Consider the following 22387-nt stretch of genomic DNA (forward strand, 5'->3'; position numbering starts at 1 on the left):
GTTGATCAGAGGAAAGAGGTCAGCCAGGCAAGGGCCGGATCAGTGATACCCAGGTTATCACAATGACGGTTGAGCAGGATGGCATGGTTGACCGTGTCAAAGGCAGAAGAGAGATCGAGTAGGATGACGACAGAAGGGATGTTAGTGTCAAGGTTGGAGAGCAGGTCTTCACGGATGTGAAGCAGAGCAGTTTCCATTCTTCTGGCAGCTCTGAGGCCAGACTGATGGTCTTGGAGACAGCCAACAGAATCGGTGTGCAGATTAAGCTGGGAGATGAGCAGCTTTTCCAGGAGTCTGCCTAGCAAAGGCGCGATAGAGATCAGGTGATAGTTAGCAGGGCAGGAGGGGTCGACTGTGGGTTTTTTGAGAAGAGGGTGCACAAGAGTGCTTTAGAGGGCAAGGGAAGGCTCCAGAGGCAAAGGAGAGGTTGCAGAAGTCAGCCAGAGCAGAAGTAAAGGTGTCCATGTGGTCCATGATGGTTTTGGACGAACAGGGAAGAACCTGTTTTGATGAGACTTTCATAGATCGGACTTCTCTGGAAATCTCGTCAGAGGAGAACAGAGGAAAGGAAGAGAAAGAGGGAGGACCAGAAGTAGCGGAGAGAGAAGGGGGAAGAGGAGGATAGGACGAGAGCATGGACAGGATGTCCTGGGTTTTTTTAAATGAAATGAGAGGCAAGGGCCTGGGAAGCGACAGGAGAGGTAGAGACTGCAGCAGGGTTGGCCAGCTCCTTGCAGATTTGAAAGAGTTCGGCCGAGTTGTTAGATGCCACAGAGACGCAGGCTTGGATGGGGGCTCTCGTCTTAGTTCGGACAAGCAGCCGGTAATGCCTTTGCAGCAGGCCAGTTTGTCAGAGGATGCACAAGATGCCCGCCATTTCCGCTCAGCCACCCTACATTTGCGTTTAAGGGTAGTTGGCTCGGAATCGTACCAAGAGTTGCACTTGGCTTTGGGCTTCAAGTCGATCCTCATGACAGGGGCAGGAGCATAAGAGTATCAGAGATAGAAGAGTAGAGAATGAAAGATACCAACGGTAGAAAAATGGAGTTAGATGTAAGAAACTACACCCTTCTCCAGCATTGGATCTTTCATAGATTCACATGCTGTAAATAGACTAATTGACAATAAGAGAACCTGGAGTTGCATAACAGGCAAACAAGACCCATGCCCCAGGCAATCCAGATCCAACAAAAGACAAGCATACATTTTCAGTTATGAAGGCCGAAACTATTAGTAAAAACCAAACCTCGGAAGCTGCGAGACAACCTTATTGGAACAGGCGTTGGAGGACTGCACGCCCCACCTGCACATCTGCATGTTGCTGCCCCAGACAATAGTGTCTGGTGAAGGTGTGTGGCACTGCCAAAGTAGCTGCTTGGCAAATGTCCCTGAGCGGCATGCCTACCCACAGAGCCGCTGACGATGCCATAGACCTTGTAGAATGGGCCCTGGGAGTCGACTGTAATGGCTTGCCAGCCTTGTCGTGCTTCCCCTTGATGGCATAGCCAAAAGCCACAAACAGCTGCCTCGACGTCCTGAAGGACTGAATCCTGTCCAGGTAAAACTTCAACGCCCTCTTGACGTCCAAGGAATCTAGCGCCCTCTCCGCCGGAGTTGACGCCTTTAGAAAAAAGGTGGGCAAGGCCAACATAGCGTTTTTATGAAATGCCGATGGAATCTTCGGAATAAAGTGAGGATTAGTAGATAGGAGAACCGTGCCCCTCACGAAACAGATACGGCGGGTCGATAACCAGAGCCTGAAGTGCAGAGACCCTCTGGCCGATGTGATGGCCACCAGAAAAGCCACCTTCCACGTGAGAAACTTCACTGCCGGCGTGGCTATCGGTTCAAACAGTGTTTTATGAGTGCTGAGAGAACCAAGTTGAGATTCCAGACCGGAGAAATCTTCAGGACGGTTACCCCGAAAAAGAAGAGGCCTTTGAGGAAATGTTTAATCAGCCTGTCACTGAACAGCAGCGTAGATCTGTGCCTCCTCGTGAACCTGGAGATGGTAGTCAAGTGGACCTTTATCGATGACAACGCCAAACCCCTTTTTTGCTAACAGCAGAAGATGGGGAAGGAGCTGCAACGTCAAAACCTGCAATGGCTGCAGTGAGCACCAGGCAACAGCAACAGAAACATTTTCACTTTCGGCAGTAAGACAAGTTGGCGGATGGTGCCTGTGCAGCTGCCAAGATGCGGCGACAGTCCCGTGGAATCTTCAGCTGTCCAAATTCAGAGTGGTCAGGAGCCACACCGTCAGGTTCAGAGAGCCGGGGTCGTGATGCCACACTTTCCCTTCGTCCTGTGACAGAAGATCTGGCTCCGATCCCAGATGTAGCGGGTCGTCCACTGTTAGGTGAAGAAGGTCCGAGAACCATGTCTGCCGGGACCAGAACGGGGCCACCAGGATCACCCTGCACGGAACCTTGCACACCATCTGGATTGTTTTCTGGATCAGTGGAAATGGAAGGAACGCGTACACGAACAGGCCTGTCCACAGAAAAAAGAATGAGTCCCCTCCTCGAGTCCAGATGAACCACCCTGCTGGCAAAGAGACTGCACTGTCTGTTTTCTGGACTGGCGAACAAGTCCAGAGGGGGAGCCCCCCACTTCTCGAATATCCTCGCCACCTGGTCTTCCTTCAATCTGCTGAGAGGATCTGCTTGCTCGTTCTGAACCACTGGCAAATAGTAACCCACCATATGAATCTCGTTCACAATGGCCCAGTGCCAGATCGCTTGAGCTTCCTTGGACAGTGGATGCGTGCCCCCCGTTGAAAAATAAAACAGATGTGGTGTTGTCTGTCAGAACTCAGACCACTGAGCCCTGAAAGAGGGGCAAAAAACGACTTCAGCGCCCAGCATACAGCCATCAGCTCCAGAACGTTGATGTGCAAAGTCGACTCCTTGACAGTTCATTAGCCTTGAACCTGAAACTGGTCGAGGTGAGCCCCCAACACACCTGGGATGCGTCTGTTACAATGTTATACTGAAAGTCCGGCTCCAACAGTGGCATTCCCCTCACAATGTTTCCTGAGCACATCCACCAATGCAGGGCGTCTGCGTGCGCACAGGTGATGAGAAGCTTAAAGGACCAAGAACCGAGAACCTGTGACAATCGGGAAGTGAGAAACTCCTGCACTGGCCGCATGAAGAGCCGACAATTCGGGACAAGAGGGATGTAGGACACCATGGAACCGAGGAGACACAAACCTTCGGCCGTGATCGAAGTCCCTGGCACCAAGGAACCGGCCATGGAGGACAGCCATTGATCCTTAACACAGACGGCTTCATCAGATTGTGCGGTGTATGGAATTCAGCCCCCAGAAAAACCAAGACTGTGGAGGACGTCAGACAGGATTTTGCTAAGTTGACTGCAAAACCCAGCCGCTGCAACAGGGTCAGAGCCGCCTGTACGGATTCAGAGGCTGACTCGCCCCCTGACCAATCAGTCATCCAGGTACGGATAGACATGGTGCCCTGCGGAGGTAAGCTGCCACCGGAGGCAGACATTTCGCGAAAGTCCTGGGAGCCGACTTGAGGCCAAAAGGGGAGAACCTGAAACTGGTAATGTTCGTCACCAATCACAAAGCGAAGACATTTGCGATGTTTTGGGTGCATTGGGATGTGGAAGTATGCATCCTCCAGAACCAAAGACGCCAGAAACTCTGCAAGCTGCACTGCCCGAAAAACATCCTGCAACGTGACCATCCTGAACTTTTGGCGTTTCACCTTTTTGTTGAGCGCCCGCAGGTCCACATTGGGGCACCACTTTCCATTCAATTTCTTGATGATGGAACACCGGGAGTAGATTCCTTGGCCCCTTTCTGACTTCGGAACCTTTTCTATAGCCCCTTTATCTAACATCAGGTGAACCTCCTGCTGCCAGACCTGTAGATGTGGCTGCGATCCCACCACCGGTGGAATAGGGAGTGGAGGACACCGAAACTCCAACGAGTGGCTGTATTGGACTGCATCCAGCACCCATCGGTCCGTCGTAATTAGACGCCACTCATCGCAATGTCGTGCTATTCTCCCTTCAAGCCAGTTGCCCTTGTGGCAGTCATTGGTGGGGCTTGGAATGGCGGCTTCTACCAAAGGCTGAGGTGGAACCTCTCTTCCATTGACCTTGATAGTCCTTCGCCCGCTGAGTTCACTGGTAAGATCGCCAAAACCCTTGCGAGGAATAGCTGGAATGACTGTAGACTTGTCACGAGATCCCGCAAACCTGGCGTTCCCCGATGCTCCCCAAAAGAAGCTTTAAACTTTTTCTCCAGGCGGTCCTTGACCGCAGTTTCTGTGAAAGGATGGCGCATCGTGCCTTCCTGCAACACATGGTCCAAGATAAGGATAGAGAAGACTGCCTTCCGTCTCTTACCCATATGATCGAATAGAAAACAGTCATATCTCTCCTCCTCCACAAGGCCAAACTCCTGGTACGCCTTGGCCTTCATGGTGTAAAAAGCACCCACATCGTCCACGGCTGGGGGGGATGAGGGGGAGGGGTCAAGGGGATTCCACCTCTGTGTCCGTATCCTATGTATCCGCACTCCTGGGTGATGACACCGCTCTCGGAGTCAGACTCCACCAGCTCCCCATCTTCCTGATCTCGACTCGGGGGGAGGGAGGGGTATCAGTTGCAATGTAATAGGTGGCCGAACCTGTGGCAATTTCTTTGGCTGGCCCTTGTAAGGGACACCCATCTCAGCCGGCTGGCAGGCAGGAAGGGCTGGATCCTCCCACCCAAGGGCTCCACCAGAATTTGGGGAACTGGAAGCTGTGCATCCAATTGACCGAGGAGGGACTACAGCGGCGTAGACTGTACCTGCATGGAAAGTAGGGAGTGCGGGTTGAGCAACGGTTACTGCGGCAGAACCGCCCCTAGGCCATCTGACATTGATGGAACCGTCAGCTGCAGGTCCAACACCGAAGTGTCCAGGAACTTCTGAAACTCCTCCTGCGGACAAATCATAGGTTTTGGGATCCTGGATGAAAACCGGCACCAGACTGCCACAGCACCTCCCCGGACGTCAACTGACCACTCTTGGTCCCCAGTGGAACCGCTGAACTCAAAAGTCCCACACTCTATGAAACCACTGTCGTCGAGGCCATCAACGTTGTGGTTCCCAGCAAGGCCGTGGCCCCGGCCATCGTCAGGGTTGCAGGGATTGGTGGTTTGAACACTGTTGTCGACGGGGGCACCAAACTCGTCATCTGTGGAGTCAAGACGCCCCCCAGGGGCCGGGACTTCGTCAGTGAAGAGGACCACTTGGAAGCGGAGCAGGAATGGTGTTTCAAAGATTCCTTCTCAGATGCCGAATGTCGCTGGTCCTTCGACAACGACTTTGTTGACGAGGAGGATGAATGTGACAGCGACTTCTCCTTGTCGAAGGACTAGGGCCTATGTGATGGATCCACAGACTTCTTCGGCCGGCCACTCGAATTCTTCGATTTCTCAGGCCATGGCGTAAGCGTGCCTGAATCGGGGCCACCCGACCCTGAGCCTGCTGTACCGCCCGAAGCCGGGGTGTGGTTTCTTGGGCGCTGGCTCCTCCGACTGTGCTCTCTGGCTCGGCGGCAACCTCTTTGCTGAAGCCTTGCCACCGCGGGCCTAACCAACCTCCGATCCCGGAAATGCCCCTTCGTTCAACCAGCAAACGAGCTGCCGGTTACGGTCTTTGAGCGTCTTCTGGGAGAACCCCTGGCAAATCTCGCAGTTCTCCACGGAGTGGTTGGGGTACAGGCAATACATACAGTCTGTATGCCGTCCACTTCATAGACAGGCTTGAGACCACACGTCCCGCATGGCGGGAACAACTTCTTCTGGCCCACAGCTGACATGATGGGCCCAGAACAGACCAAAGCAATGAAGCCGTGGAACTCGGAACAGCAAAAAACTATTCTCAAGAGAGAACACGAGGTGATCCCAACAGTTCGGAGACAGTTGGAATCTGAAGGGAAGCCGCAAGGCGGGGCTATTTAAATGGGACGTCCTATTGGTGCAATCTAAAGCGCCCAAAAAGGACGTCGATAGGACACAAAGTGTCAATGTTTTCCATAGGAAAATGGCTATATTAAAAAGGTACCAAGGTTTCCCAGCCTGACGATGGGAAATATTCACAGCATGTGAATCTATGAAAGAGCCAATACTGGAGAAAGGACTTTTAGCACCCACCTGACTGTCCTGAGCTTGAGCACATCAATATGTAGGAAGGTTTTTCTGGGGGGTCCACAGCCCTCTGACATGCAGCTGGTCCACATGCGTGCCTCAACCTTGCAGGAAATCATGCATGACCAGTGTTTTGCTGGAACACTGGAATGTCCGCGCCCTGTTGATGCAGGCCTTGTTGGCCCACCATTGGGAGTTGCATGGAGCGCTTGAGCGAGATTTGAACCTTGCCCCCTCCACCCCCCCCTTGACCCAGATACCTGGGACCAGCTTGCCGCCAGGAACTCCTGTAGCGGCATCATGTCAAGCCTGCAGTGTGGGGTGAGGTGTATGCACAATGCCATTGTTCTGAGCAGCCGCATGCAGTGGTGCACGCTCAGCCACCTGTTTGGTGTGAACCTTCGAGAGCAGCGTCTTGAGATTGACCAGACTTTCCTGCGATGGGCACAACTTTGGCTCCTGTGTTGAGAACTCTGCTCCAAGAAACACTAGCTTCACTGATGGCTCTAGCAAGGATTTCTTGTAGTTGATGACAAAACCTAGTGTTTGGAGAAGTCATAACGTGGATGCCGTGGACTGCCTTGCCTTGGCAAAGCATGATTCGCGCAACAACCAATCGTCTAGATAAGGGTAGACGTGGCAGCCTTCCCTGTCGAGACTGGCTGCTACTGGCGTGAGGCACTTCGTAAACATACGCGGCACTGACCTTAGACAAAACGGAAGCACCAGGAACTGATAGTGGGAGTGGACCACGAACCGTAGGTATTTCCTGTACCCAGGTGGATGGGGATGTGGAAGTACACATCCTGGAGATCCAGGGACTCTAGGTAGTCGTGGTGCTGAACTGCTTCAATTACTTGCTGTAAAAGTAACCATAGTGAACCTTTGGCGTTTTATGCATTTGTTTAGCTTTCGTAGGTCCAAAATGGGTCTCCATTTTCCGGTTGGCGGAGTATACACTGCAAGGAGGAGAGTACTTGTAAAGAAAGTAAGGCCTGCGGGTTTGTGAGCAACAACCGCATCTCCCTTTGGTGAGTCTCTAGATGGCTGGGTCCTGGAATCAGAGTAGGCACTGCCTCCTGTTGTGGGCCGGGACCAGATTGGTCATCTTCAGGAACTTGCCTTCCTGGTGCTACTTAGGCGCCCCTCTTGCAGCATGACAGACGCCTTAGAGTCTGAACCATGTATTTGCTCATGCTGGCCTCAAAGACTATCACGTGCTGCAATATTTCCTTTTGCTGTGTCGGGGGGCATGCTTGGAATGGCCCGTGTGCCCAGGAACGTGCGCCATTGACAAAGTGTCTGTCATAATGATCGCTGCCGACAGTCGTAGTGGCCTTATGGCTCGAAATCTTGGCCAGCCCCAGGTACTTGGACTGCTCCTTGTGTTTGTGTTTCTTCAGCAGTCGTTCCTCTCCTTGGAGCGTGACTGTGGTCGCATCTCAGTGGGGATGGCCATGCTCTTCGCCGTCATGATGTTTGAGGGGTATTCTGGGTAGTTACCCTCATTAAGCCAGCATGCCAGCCTCTGGTTCCTATCGTTTAGGGTCTTAGAGCTAAGGACCTTGCATATGCTGAAGCGGTCGAACGTATGATCGGGGTTCCAAAAGAATATGCAGTTGGCACTTTTGTCCCCTTCATACATGTTTTTTAGGCCACAAGTGCCACAGGCCTTAAAAAGGGGTTGTTGCTTCCCATCAGTTCCCACTTATCCGTCTCACGTTGTTAATTCAAGATGTTCCTACTAACAATTTTTAAGTGTTCAATTGTAGATTCTTCATGGAAGGAACCTGGAGGACTCCTCGAGGTCCCATTGGTTGGGACCAACACCACACATAGCAAGGGTGGCAGGATACAAAATAGTTTTTTCTTGCAAAGGGTAACCGTCGATTCCCAGCCTGACTCCAGGGAATATTCACAGCATGTAAATCTATGAAAGATCCAATGCTGGAGAAAGTATGGAAACCAAAGAGTATGCCCCAGTTTAAACAGTTCACTTACTTCTACAAAATAGCTGCCCTGTGAGAGACCTTTTACAGGATGCACTTGCTCTGCATCACAAAGCATCTAACTGACACAAAACCACCTCGAACATACTTAAACTATGCCTGAGAGCTGAAGCTTGCTCCAGCCAGACACATAAATGGGGCCATTGTGGAAGCTAAGAAACTGAAGCAAAAGCAAGTCACTTAGAGAGCAGAGAGGACAAAGGTGCTCAAGCATCAGAAGACAAAGTTTAGACGTTAGCTTTGGGAAATGTCGATGGACAGCTGGCTTACAACCAATAAGACTTGTTCAGCTTTTCATACAACAGCCTCATCACCTTTTTCCCCCAGCACTTCTGATACCACCCCATTCCAACACCACAAAATAATATTTTAACCCCTTGTTTCTCAATGTATATGATACCATAAATGTTGGGGGGGGGGGGGTGTTTTGATGCAAAATTTGCTCTCCAAGGTGACACAGCTGGCTATGAAGGTCTGTTGCAGGTAGGAAGAAAAAACAATTCTCTGAAATGTGTTTTAAAGGCCACATAGGACTCCCATAATGGTGCAGATTTCCATTGTTAAAAGTAAACTGGTCAAAGTAACATTGCTCAGTGGGGATACATGTTACTTCTAAAGAAGGAGGTTGCATGGATCATGTTCATTCCCCCACGTCCCACCCATGCAAAGGTCTCAAGGCAGACGTGTGCTTCCAATTTCACATCAATCAACTTCATTAACTGTGCCGCCTTTTCAGAGAAACTGCAGGGGCTGGATACGGCCAGGTCAGAACCTTTTCTTTAAAGACTGTTCATGGCCAACTGGGGTCTCCCACATCCCTCCATGGACAGGGGATTAGGCACAGGAGCTTTATGTCGTTGGCCATATGAAATGGTGGTGTATCTCCTGCAATAAAAAACTCATTTAATTGAAAAGCTGCAGTAGGGCACTGTGGTATGTTCACTTTATTTGGCACCCCACACTCCAAAGTCTATGTTGGATTGAAGATTCAGTATCTTTTCATCCTACAGCCCTATTCATTGTAAAAACTGGGATAGAGAATAGATTAAACACCTTCCGCATAAGTGGAAATCTACATTTTCAATGCATTGAGAAAAGCAGCAGAAGAGGCTCTGATGTGGAGTGTCCCCCCTCCAGCCCCAACACCACAAAATGAATCAGACTGCCACAACCAGCAATGGTTAATCAAAATGTAAAAGTTCTCCATAATTGTATACGTTCTTTCAAAATTTAGAGACCCTTTGGGAAGATGTTTCATGGATACCAAGGCAGGCCATGCATCATACAACACTGCACAACCAGTCAACATAAACACACCAGGAGTTCCCAAAATAACTGCAACAATAAAAGTGTTTAAAAATGTGTTTTAATTGGTACAAATCAATAATACCCATATTCTGTCAAGGACAAACATGAAAGAACCAACATTATGGTATAGCAGGCACATCCTAGGAATCTACTCAGATCAAGCTTGCTTTACAAGTCAGCAACAGAGTTCATGCCTCTTTAGTGTCACTGTGAAACAAAGGCGATTAAGCCAAGATGAAGGTTGAGGAGATGGGAGCCATCAGAGAGGGTGTTCTAGAAAAGAAGCAAATTAGATATTTATCTTGCATTATAAACCTAAGAAAACATCTAAATGAATGTTATTTCCAGTGTTTTAACCCCAAAAAAGAAGATTGGTATGAGGTTTTGTAAAGGCACAAACTGTTAAAAGGGTAAATAGAGGTCTGTTACTAGAAGAGTAAACAGATGTTAAGTCATTTTGAGGCCCTGGAGAAGTCACTTGTTGCCAGTGGGTAGAAAACAGTGGTACGAAACAGTATTCGTCCATTCATATTCAAACCGCTTTGATCTGACCAGGAAAGCCAACTTCCTTGTAAAACATAGCCTCATTTTCACACCTCTCTTCTGAATTTAGGGCATGCACTGCATTTCTTGGCCAGTTGCATTCACCCCTATCCATCATCTGCTTTGGCACAAACACTGCCCATTGAGCCACCCAAGGATGAATGGAGGAGATTAACTTAAAGACCCCTACCGGTCTCTGTGAAGAGAGAGACATTTCATCCCTTACATGCATTTTGAATGCTGAACACAGCCAGCAATTTCCAGAGTCAGACCAGACATTAAACAGAACAAGCAGGAGAAAGGAAAAAAAAATCACAAGTGTGTCAAAGGAAGCTGCAAATACACTGACAGAATATCAAATTGTTTCTCGGCTCTTTTGGTTGCTTCTTTAAATCCATGCTTCAGAGGTCAACACATCTCATATTCCCTGCATTAAACAATGTGCAAAAACATTTAGCTGGTTTTTAATGGCCTCACTTCTCTGAAAATACATCATGTGGTGGGCATACTTTGGCAGAATCGAGCAGTGCAAAGACCTTTTCTATTAAGATAAAGCATCACGGTAGTGCTGTACTCTTGTTTTAGATCTTAAGGGGATGGGGGGCACCAAGTAAAAGAACAGCTATCAAAACATTAAATCACAAACAGAAAAAGTATAGGAAAAGTATAGGACCATTTCATTTAACTAATGACAGGATAGTGTTGTTCTATTGGTTTAAAACGAGAATCAGTTGGCTTAATGCAATGGGGTGTAGTGCAGAATTAAGCTCCTTTGAATCAAACATGTTGGTTAGACCACATAACTGCCCACCAGCTTGGATAAGTTCTAGACAGGCCTTTTGACCTGGTGTCTACCAAGGACTCTATGGAAATGGCCCTTATAATTGTGCCACAATACTCTCTATGGAAATGGCCCTTATAATTGTGCCACAATACTCTTGTGTTGACAGCCGTGCTTTCTAGAACATGGTCCTATTTGCTGCTTGCTACACATTTGTGTGGGCATTTTTAAATTTCACTAGAATCTTTGAAACAAAGGTATGTTTTTTCTCCAGATACATTGTGAATCACCAAGGTAGCCACCAACAACGAATTTGATGGTCAAAGTCAATGGTACACCAACCCTGGAGAGTGATCATTTATTTGCAGAGCATTTTCACTTACGAACAATAAAATGGGTATTGTAGGAATATGAGCACTGGGCACTCTCACCAGGAATAACTTCCCAATTTATGAAAAGCAATTACATATGCATGGTGGCCCTTGTGGAAGGCTGTTTCTCAACAAGAGATGCAAGAGTGTGGAGATAACCTGTAAGCAATCTCACAAGGTAACTACTAAATTGAGTCCTGGATCTGCGTGCCCTTTTGGGTGGAGCAGATCATGTTTGATTAAAACACACTTCACTTTAAAGTAAGTTTACAAGCCTATATTCCTCTCAATTACCATGTCCACATCACCCCGCAAAAACCCTGGCAGAAAGGTCCAGCCATACAACACCTGCACGACAAACCACCTCCAATTGGTCTATGAAACCCCAGGCAGCACTGAAGTCAAAACTGTATCTCCAGTTTATAGGCAAAGGAGACCAATTAAATGTGATATCACAAAATCCAGGGGATGAAAACAGTTCTCATGGGGTCAAGGAACAGCGACTGAAGACTGGGTTTAATGAATCGATAAAATCATCAGTGTCCCTGAGCATTTTTATCACGCACATTCTAGATCTCATACGTGACATGGTTCAGAGACATGGACAAGAAACATCCAAATAAAAAAATAAAGCCTTCTGGCGGCAAAAAGGCCTAGAGTTAAACGTCTTAGATACTTGGCTCTATTAAGTCCAATGATTTATATGAACACAAAGGGGTAATCCAGTACCTTTTCAGGGGAGATACCCCAAAATCAAAGTTCTCCAGTTAAGTTACTTTATATTCACAATTCTTCAATGTCACTGGCTGTGGAATGTCTGCCCAAGTTGCCTGCATTTCACATCTAGGTACAATCGATTAAGGGTGCACCATGTCATCTTGCAGTCACTCTGGTATTGTTGTAGATGGTGTGCAGAACCATCCACCAACGTAGCTGAAGTTTTTGCAGAGCAGGTACAATATCCCAAAATCGAAAATCAACGGATGGGACAAAAGAACAGAACAATATTCTTCAAATGGAATGGAATGGAGATAATCTTCTCCTTTGAAGCGATATACCAAATTACAAGTCACCAGCCACTGGGAGTGATGCACTTCAAGTTTCCATTCCTGTTTTAGTGAAGCGCATGTCCCTCCTCAGTCTTCTGATGGCACCTGGAGAGATGAATAAACCATTACCTGGTCTTCTTCCTTCCGTTTCCCTATGGAAAAAAAACAAAAAAAGCAGGAAAGGTTCAAAGATGCCTCTACGAAAGACACAAAAACCTTTCACCAACTACTGCAGTTTAAAGTTTAGGACAATAATTTCATATGGTTTTGAATCCTCCCTTTCAACACAAAGTTTACAGGATCAAAGTATACTCATGTTCTAAATAGTTTCTTTTTTTAAACCTTCAATAGTACATTTGAATTGTTAGTAAATGCAAGACTTCAAAAGATGCCCATTACCCACTATCGCTCGCTCTCTCAGAGACAGGTCTAGACCAAGATGCATATTGGTCCCACATAATTGATAACTAGACCAGAGCATGATGAAGGGAAAACAAAATTGCAAGAACGAGCAATTGAGGATATAGGATTGTTGACCTTCATTCAGTTCTGGTTTTACCTACATATGGCAGAGATTATAGGAAGGAATCTAGACTGCAGCTCTTATTATAGCACTAGGATTTCCATTATTATAATACCACTGAAAGGTAGAGTGGCATGTTATTTGGTTTCTTGGGAGTGCTATGCTTGCTCCTGCAGCCAAAGCCTTCTGAATTTCTATACCGGGACCTCCCTCAGAGTTATAAAAACTATGTATATGAAGATAAGAGAAGCATCCTGCATGCTTCCACTATACAGTCGTATTCTGCAGAGGGAAGCCTCCTCTGATCAATTTCCTGGTTGTTCTGAGATATACCAGAGTCATGGACCATTTACCACTTACTGGTAGACGTTCTACCATAAGAAACACCCCTATGACAATGTGCAAATAAATCCAGAACAAAATCGTTGGGGAGGATAGCGAGTGAAAATATATATAACTTGAATATTTGTAGGTAACACGTTATCCAGTGCAAGCCCCTTCCCACATTGGCTCAGCGCCCACCACCAGGCGCTAATCAGGTTGCTCCGATTACACCCATTATCTAAAGGTAATGTTTTAGGTCTTGCTTTCTCTCCTGTCCCTGTGCTGTGCGCTTTGGAATGCCTGCCTCTGGAATGTGGAGTCAGTGTTTGTGTGTTCCCTGAGTGTCAGTTGAACGGGAGTATATCTTACCTAATGTACTTACCCGATACCTACAATCCTATCTACCTGCATCTCAAGTAAATAAGCTACCTACCCCACTTGGTCTCTCAGTGTCTCATGTGAAGCACTTATCTTTTCATTGGTGACAAGATTTAAAAAAGGACCCCCACAGGCGACTATCCAAGGGAGACAGAAGAAACTGACAAAGCAGAAGAGACACACTTAGAAGAACAAGAGGAGACATCCACTGGCCCCCCCCACCGTGCCCCTACAGAGAGGACACACTCAGATTGAGTTTTCAAGCGGGCAAGGGGCTGTCCAGTGCAAGATCGGGTCTGCAAGGGGCAGACAAGGAGGTCTTCCTGCAAGCAAGTCGCTTCTGCACAAGACAGGAGAACAGCTGCAAGCTGTGGCATTGGGACAAGCCAGGTGTGGGCTGTGGCAGCAATGGGCAACTGTATTGATAGTGGCATACTCGCAACAGGCAGTATGGGGCCAGAAGCAAAGCGTGTCTGCAAGAGGCAGCCGAGTCGTTCCTGCACAGGGCAGGAAAGCGGACAATTAACCGTTTCTGCGAGGGGCAGCCAAGAGAAGAGCAAAGGAGTGCAATCGGTGCTCCTTTTGCTATTGTGGGCAAGGGAGTTTGTGAGGTGCGGCCAAGGTAATCTGGGTTCAGCAACGATAGCTACTCGACAGCAGAGGTCCTACATGCGTGTTCCCCAGCTGGCTAAGTACTGGCAATGTGGTCCGGTGGTTGACTAGTGAGGGAGCCTCAGGTTGTGACGTAGCAAGGTTGGGCAACAGTTTTTCGCTCTATTGGTGTTTGGAGACAGAATGATGATGTCTTAGAACGTTGACTCCCGATGTGCCAAGTCTGTTGGAGAACCAATAGTGCAAGTGCCACTCTAAACACGCAGGAGGGTCCTGTGTTCCCTACAAGATCCGGTATGTGGGTCATTGCCACAGCTGGATCCAGACATGGAGGGGTAGCTCGTACCTTTGAAGTCGCCAGCGATAATGGGCCGCAGGTGCAGTAATTATGCGCTGGTGAGAAGACACTGCCGGTGCCCAAGCATGATGTTCTAAAGAATAAAAAACACACGTGTGTGAGGGATCGAACACATGAGGTACTGGTTCCTATAATGAAGAGTCCAGTCGAAGCGAGATTAAGCAGTCCACACCGTATACTGACGTTTCTGATTTATAGTGAAATCTTTATTATTCCTCGTCTGAGGGTGGAGGTTGAAGGTGTTTATTTTTCGCATTTCAAGCTTTCCCTAGCTTATGATATCCAGCAATTTAAATTTGCATTTTCAAGTTGATGTAATGGAAAGAATTTGGCGCTGTGCTGAGCAAAATCTGCCTTTTGTAGTTGGTGTATTAGGAAAGATGGATGCTCTGCTGTACATCCTTGGTCAAATGTCAAGGAAATGGAATGGTTGTAATCTATGGGGAAATGTTAATAATCTAATGTGCGTGTGAGACCGTGAGGCACAGTTAAGGAGGAGCAGCATGTATTGTGATTTGTTTCATCAGTGGGTCTACTTTCCCTGTAATGTTATATTTTATGTTTAATTTTTCTGTGTAATCTTTACCGCCACAGCACCAACAATATTACGGAGTTTGTAGCTCAGGGCTTAGGACTTGTAAAGAATAGGGAATCTCTTCATTTATCATTGCTTTGTGTGCTCATTTACTGCATTTTGTGTGGTGTGGCATGTATTTGTCTTATGTGAACATGCCTGTGGCCCTAGCAAACCACCAGTTAAGTTCTAGGCAGCTAAGGTTTCGCTGTGTTTGTCTGGTAGCATAGTGTCCGCTGCAGTGCGCCTGACCTAGTTACGTGGCGCCTTGGGTGTTGGACACCATTTTGTTTGTTAGTTGGTGATTTGTACACGTTTTGGGCTGCATGTCGCCTTTGGTTCAAGCATGAGGAACTCAAGGTTTCTTTGGGGTCCTTAGACTGTGTTTAGCCTATAGCATTTTCACCCTAGTTTTGTTGGTTGAGGTGCAAATAAATTTGTTGGGCGGCGGTAGCCGCACTCTTTTGGGAGTGGTCACACTTGTCTGGAACTGTACATCTTTCTAGCATTCTTCATGTTTTACAGGTTGTGCTCTTGTCAGTTTGAGCTACTGTGTTTTAGTGGTGTTGGACACCAGGTGCGCTTTAGGTGCATCACTGTCTGGGTGGTTGGGATTAAGCGTGATGGTTGAGACAGATTTAATGTGAATATCCGATTGTTGTTTCAGGTGTTGGTGCTGGTTCCCTGGTTGGAGTGTTCCGTTGTTGGACCCACATTCAAGGACTGTCGGTTGGTGTGATGTTTCTCTGTGTTCTGAGTAAGGAATGAGTGACTGAGTTAGAGACCTGGTCTCGGTTTGTATAGAGACTTTGGTCGGATTTTAGCATGGTCTCAGTGTCTTATTTGAAGCACCCATCTTTTCATAATGCATGCTTTCCGAGCAGCCAGTCCGCTGCTCTAGTTCTCATTCATGCATCTCTGCCTCCTGTGTGTGCCCCCTGCCTTCGATCTCACTCCTCCACCATCACCAGTCCGGACACCCACACAAGGAGAGATGTCCTCTTGCTGCGGCAAAATCCTCAGCATCCATCCTCTTCGCAAACCCGCACAGCCACCATGTAAACATAAGTGTCAATACATTACTTTAACTGAACCCATCTCAGCTGCAGCTTTTCAAAGAGAAAACACGTAAGGTGGGTTTATTTTAATTTTGTTTAAAGCAAAGAACTAGCTCGAGAGCAGAAGAGCGCTGTACAGAGTGTGGGTAGCCAGCATTTGGCCTGCATCTTTTAACAGTAGCTGTGAGTTGGGGTCCGTCAGTATGTGTGTCCATTGGAGTTAGTCCTTGGGCTGGCGTTGTTGAAATGGAAATGCTTTGAGAGATTTACACAATTGGAGAATTGTGGGGGCATTCAGTGCCGACACGTGATAGAGTACCAGAGGGTGGGTGCATAACAACAGAAAAATTGTTTGCAGGTCTTCTTTGCTGATGAGTTGCGAGTCAAGATGGTTGGTCAATTTGCTGCGCAAGGAGCGTGTGCCACCAGGTATGCTACTCGTGACTGCTCTGTCGACGATACATGCAGTCTTGAATAGTATCCTGGCGTGGAGAGGAAGCCAATGTAGTTTGCGTAGGACAGGGGGTTTTGGTAACATTTCCATGCACCCGTAATAAGACGTGCTGCAGCATAGAGCACTGCTTTTAGGGGAGCCAAGTGAGCAGCGGGGAGCCCTGTCAGGAGGGCATTTGCCCTATCAATGTGCAAGACCACAAAGGCCTGCACTACTTTTGTGAAGTCCTGCGGAAGGATGAAGTTTGATTTTGCAAGGGTGGAGATTTGGCGCCAGGCTGTATGGGCTTTATTACCTGTGTGTTTCTGGAAGGACCGGGTGCTGTCAATGTGAAGCCTAAGGATTTTGCGGAGTCCGAGGATGACAACAAATTTAGTCTTGGACCGGTTTAGTTTGAGGTAGGCAGGTGACATCCAGGATTGGATCATGGCTAGGTAATCACTCTCATGTACAACTATTGTCCAAGTATTGGTGGATGCCTATGTTGGGATCTTTGAGGTGAGTGCCCAAAGGCGCCATATAAAAGGTTACAAAAAGATTGGTGAGAGGATGGAGCCTTGGGGGATGCTGCAGGAGACCCGGAGCCGGAAATAACGCAACAAGGCCATTTGGACGGCCAGTATCTTGCAGAGGTGTAGGAGGTAAACCCATTCAGGACAGTGCCAAAGAATCACATCCGGTCAGCAAGGAGGGAGAAGAGGATGCAGTGGTCTATGGTGTTAAATGCAGCCAAGCGAACAAGGACAATGAGGCACACGTTGCCCTTCTCCATGATTTGAAAAGCATCTCATACACCACCTGGATGGTTGCTGTCTCAATGCTACACCTGGGGACGAACCCTGACTGATAGACATTTAGGAGGTGAAGTTGTTCGATTCTGGGGAGTAGTTGTGTAGCAACTACCTTTTCCAAGATTTTGCCAATAAATAAGAGGTTTGTAATGGGTCGGTAGTTGTCCAGGTCATGTGGATCTAGGGTTGGTTTCTTCAGAAGTGGTCAGATGAGACCAGTCTTGAGGGTAACCAGGAATGACCCTTCTTTGAGGGATGCATTAATGATGCCGAGGAGCGCACTGAGCACCGGAGCGGTCATTGGTTTAATGATGGAGGCCGGGATGATATTGTCAGAGTAAGAGGTAGATTTGAGGGGGGTAATCGTTTTTAGGAGATCCAGCCAGGGTTGTGGTGGGGGGGCAGTGGGAAGGAGAGAGTTTGGTCCAGAGGGGCAGTGTGTGTGCCAGGGTGTGCTAATGCTGTGGGAGATTGATGACATGGTTTCTTAGATTTGGTCTAATTTATTTTTTATAATGTGATGATTAAGTCACATTTTTCCTGAGTGGAGTAGGGTTTGGTACAATGCTTTACTACTTCAAAGAGGGCTTTTCTCTGGATAGAGGCTGCCACAATTGTGGGAGAGTTGTAAGGAGGTCTGGCCTCTAATGAGTATCCCACAGCTGGCTCAAAGAGATTTGAGGTTGGTGAGGTCTCCACAGTAACGGTTTTTGTGCCACCGTTTCTCTAGGGCTCTGAGCGTTTGTTGGAGGCGAGCTTGGTGGTGCACCAAGGGGAGGATGGTTTGATCTTAGCATGAGTGTCCACCAGTTTCATAGCAAGGATGCTGAATAATTCTAGGAGGACCAGGGATGGGGGGAGGGGTGAGTCTGCAAAGTTTGGTTCTAGATCATGGACTAGGAAGGTTTGAATGAGCAGCATTGCGTGAGGGATCGTTTAGCCTGAACTTTGTGGGCCCTAGTCGAGTTGGAGCCCCAAAGTGTGATTGCGGCGTGGTCAGAAGCAAAGAAATGTCTAGTGAAAATCCGACCTGTTGACGCCAGTGGTGGTAGTGAACACTACTGTAGCTAATTTAAATCATATCAAATTCAATTCATGTTATGTATAAAACAATAACACTCGAGGAACATGTGAGGACATTTTTATTCTTCATTTATTTCATTTTTTAAATTTGTTTATATCGCGCCAATGCCCGCTGGCATCAGGGCACGTACATAAAGACACAGGCGAGTACAAAAACAGGACATCAGGGTCATTAAAGCAGCAGGGCTAATCTCTTACCCGAATAACAGTGATTTTGTTTCTTTCTAAAAGCCAAATGGATTGATTCTAATCGCAAAGAGCAGGGGAGCTTATTCCTCGTTTGTGCTGCTTTTGCGGGAAAAGAGCAACCTAGTCCATTTGCTCTTTTGGTACTTTTATGCATAATCAGACCTTGAGCCTCGGATCTCAAGGATCGACCAGGAGTGTAGAGCGTTATTTGCCCTTTCAAGTAGGCGGGGACTACTCTGTAGATACACTGATGTACAATAGACCGGGATTTGAAAGCAATACGATCTTCTAAGGCTAATGGAGTGACTTCCTGTCTGCCGATATGTGCTCCTTTCTGGTTTTCTGTCTGATGGTTCTCACTGCATTATTTCGTATAATCTGGCATTGCGCGATGCATCCCTTGTTAGCACCGGCCAGAAGGGCATTGCCATAATCCAATCTGGAGAGGATAGTAGCCCTGGCAATAGTTGCACAATTCCTTTCGCTCAAATAAGGTCTAATATGTTTGAGCAATCTTAGGTAGTACTGGCAGTTTTTCTTTAGGTAAGCCACATGTTCTTCGGCTCCCAGGGATGCTTCCAAGTTTATACCTAGGGTTTTAACTTACCCTGAGACCGGGATGAGTGCGTCTCTGCTCTTGAAGGTATAATCTGGGCTATATTTAGACCTAGTCTGAGGAGAGCCAAAAAATCATAAGCTCCGTCTTGCTTCCATTCAAGCACAGCCAATTTGCATTCATCCATGCCTCTACAATGTTGTAGACGTTCGCAATCTTATTGTTGTCATGGCATCCAGTCAGTTCAATCACCAGTTGGGTGTCGTCAGCATAGTTGGTAAAATATACCCCTAAGTTGTTAAGAAGGGTGCAGGGGCACCGCAGGTATAAGTTGAACAGAAGTGGGTGAGGGGGACAAACTTGCCCCCTGAGGCACACCACAATTGATGGATTTGGCCAGTGAAAATTGGTCGCCCCAGTGTATCTTAGAGCACCGTTCCGCAAGAATGGAAGTCAACCAACCTATAGAATCCTGAGAGCAGTCTCCAGAGTGTTCTAGGGCCCTTTGGAGTGGTTGGTGGTCAAGCAAACCAAAAGGCAGTGGACAGATCCATAAGTACTAACATGCCTGCTTTGCCTTTATCCATGATGTTAAGCATGTTGGTTTGGAGGTCTAAGAGCAGTTTATTTACTGTGTGATCAGCTGAAGCCCGATTGCTGTTTGTGGAGGAGGTTGTTTTCATCCACAAATGCCTGGAGTTGCTTAGTTGCTGCCTTATGAAGAATTTTCAACAGGAAATTGCAGTTAGTTAGCCCGGCGAAGATTGGAAGGGTGCTGTAGTTCCTGTCCGGGTCTTTTTAATCAGTGGAGTGACAGTAACCGCTTTAATGGCTGATGGGACCTTACTGTCTCTAAATGAAGCATTGACCATTCTGAGAGGAAAGGGAGCGAAGAGGTCTTCATTTTCCAAAATCAATTTGGGGGGCAGGATGTTCTCCGAGCATGCCGTTTGTCGAGTAGAGGAGAGAAGAGTTTATGTCCTGTAAGGAGAGAGGGCTAAACTTGAAATTGTTCCTGATGATGGGGTGAGGAGCAGGATTTATTGAAATAGGGTAATCATAAGAGAGTGTAAGGCAGGAATTTATAGCCTCACAGGCTTTTTGGATTCTATTACTAAACGCAAGCTGTACCTTATCACAATCTTCCTGAGAAGTTTGTAACAGGAGGTGACAGGGCTGAGGGTTTTTCAACTGATTTCAAAATTTTGAATAGTTTGCCTGTAGAATTAGTGGCCACAGAGATTTGTTCATTAAATATATTTTTATTTGCCTCAGTCTTTCCTAACATTTCTCCAAGTCGTTCGACTTTGTTTTATTGACCTCAGAGGGATGTTTTAACCATTTTCTTTCAATTTTCCTCTTTTTAAATGGTTGGTTCCTGCGTTGAACCATGTTTGGTGATTTGAATTGGTTCTAACCTGTTTATGTTTCAATGGGGCGTATTGATCAATCAATTCTTGGACTTGAATATTAAATAGTTACAGAATTTTATCGCATGAGTGCTCATCTGAAGTGGCAACCATAATATTACTTGTGCATTACGTTATGGTAGGAGAGGTAAGGAACAAGTTACTTACCTGTAACTGTTCTCCAGCATGGGTCTGGCATGAATTCACATGCTCATGAATATTCCCCGTCGTCAGGCTGGGAATCCTCGGTAAAGAAAAAATTAGTATCAGTTTTGTCTTTTCTTAGTAGAAACCAATCAATGGACTCTGGGTCATACTGCCCCCAGACAATGACTGCCCTCTACCTAAGCCCCTCCCCTGGCAGCCATCCTCAGATTTGGTAGCACGTAAAGTGGCAGTATGACCAAGTGAAGAGCCGCAGAGGGGAAGGAGGGAGGGTTTGCATGCGAACCCATGCCAGACCCATGCTGGAGAACAACAGTTACAGGTAAGTAACTTGTGCCTTCTCCAGCATGGGGTCTGGCATGGATTCACATGCTCATGAATATAAGAATACATAGCAGTATACACATGCACAACCACGGGAGGTGGCACAAGGCTCAATATCAAGCAATACAACAACACAACATTAAGCAGCTTTTACCTCCTCACCAGGCTCACCTTAGGCGAACAGGTTGCGCAGCATTGCCTGGCCGACTCTGGACTCCTCCCTGGAATCCCAGTCGACGCAGTAGAATCTCGTGAAGGTGTGCATCGGCCTCCACGTAGCAGCCCTGCAGATGTCGAGCAGGGGCACACCAGACAGGAACGCCGTAGTAGCAGCGATCGCTCTGGTCGAATGGGCTCTTGGACGGCCTGGCAACGGTCGGTTTGCTAACCGGTGACAGTGCATGATGCAGCCGGAGAGCCATCTGGAAATGGAAGTCTTCGAGAGAGCCTTCCCTTGATTCACAGGTCCAAAGTTCACAAACAGCTTTTCCCTCCTATACTTAGGAGGGAAAAGCACTGCCTTGACAAATGCCGACGACTACACCGATAAAATGTAGGGACTGAGACAGTGAAACATGGTACTTTCTCAAGTTAATTGAGAAGCCCAAACTATGCAAAAGGCTGCACATGCAGTACAGGAGTGCCCTCTGTTCTGGGGAGGGATTCCGATGAGCCAGTCCAGGTAGGGAAAGACGTGTTTGCTTGCCCTCATGAGGAGGGCCACAACCACTGGCAGCAGTATGGTGAAGACCCTGGGTACCAAAGAAAGATCAAATGGCAGGTACTTAAATTGGTAGTGGGTAGATCCCACCATGGGTGGTACTTCCTGTGCTTGAGATCGATCAGCACATGGAAGAGGGCATCTAAAGATTCAGGGGAATCAATTAATCCTGCAGTTAGAGGGCCTGAACGACCTGGGCCGACCATCTTGAACTTGTCCTTGCACAGGTACAAGGTAAAGAGCCTCAGATCCAGAATGGGACGGAGGACCCAGTATTCCTCCGAGCAGGGTACCAGTTCTATAGCACCCTCTGACAAACCTCTTCCAACAGGAGAGGGACCAGAGGCAAAAAGGGTTGGAAAGGGGATGGGTTGGACAGTGTGTTAAAGGACAGTCATGAGCTGTAAGGCCCAAGCATTGCACATGGTATGCCACTCTTCACGGACTAGGGAAACTCTCTGCCCTCTCTGGAGTGCAAAGTTTGAAGTTCTCTTCACAGGAGCATTACACCTGGAGCTGGCAAAGAAACGGCATGGGTGATGCATTCTCTGCTCTCCACAGCATTTTTCCTGGCAGGGCAGGAGGGAGCAGAAAGATGCTGCTTGCCCAAGGCTGCCTGCCTTCTACCATGGCGGG

The 22387-nt window shown here is 47.5% G+C and overlaps 1 protein-coding gene across 2 annotated transcripts in view; it reads right to left on the minus strand.

Moving 5' to 3' along the window:
* Positions 1-9527: 9527 nt before the first annotated feature.
* Positions 9528-22387, minus strand: part of APH1A (aph-1 homolog A, gamma-secretase subunit) — a 394203-nt gene continuing 381343 nt past the window's right edge. For both annotated transcript variants that reach the window (XM_069652174.1, XM_069652179.1), the window contains exon 7: positions 9528-12384. In XM_069652174.1, the coding sequence (XP_069508275.1) occupies positions 12320-12384 (65 nt within the window). In that variant the 3' untranslated portion in view covers positions 9528-12319. The remainder of the gene's footprint in view (positions 12385-22387) is intronic.

This window comes from Ambystoma mexicanum, chromosome 1p (assembly GCF_040938575.1).
Source record: "Ambystoma mexicanum isolate Mex_15411 chromosome 1p, UKY_AmexF1_1, whole genome shotgun sequence".
NCBI classification, from domain to species: domain Eukaryota; kingdom Metazoa; phylum Chordata; class Amphibia; order Caudata; family Ambystomatidae; genus Ambystoma; species Ambystoma mexicanum.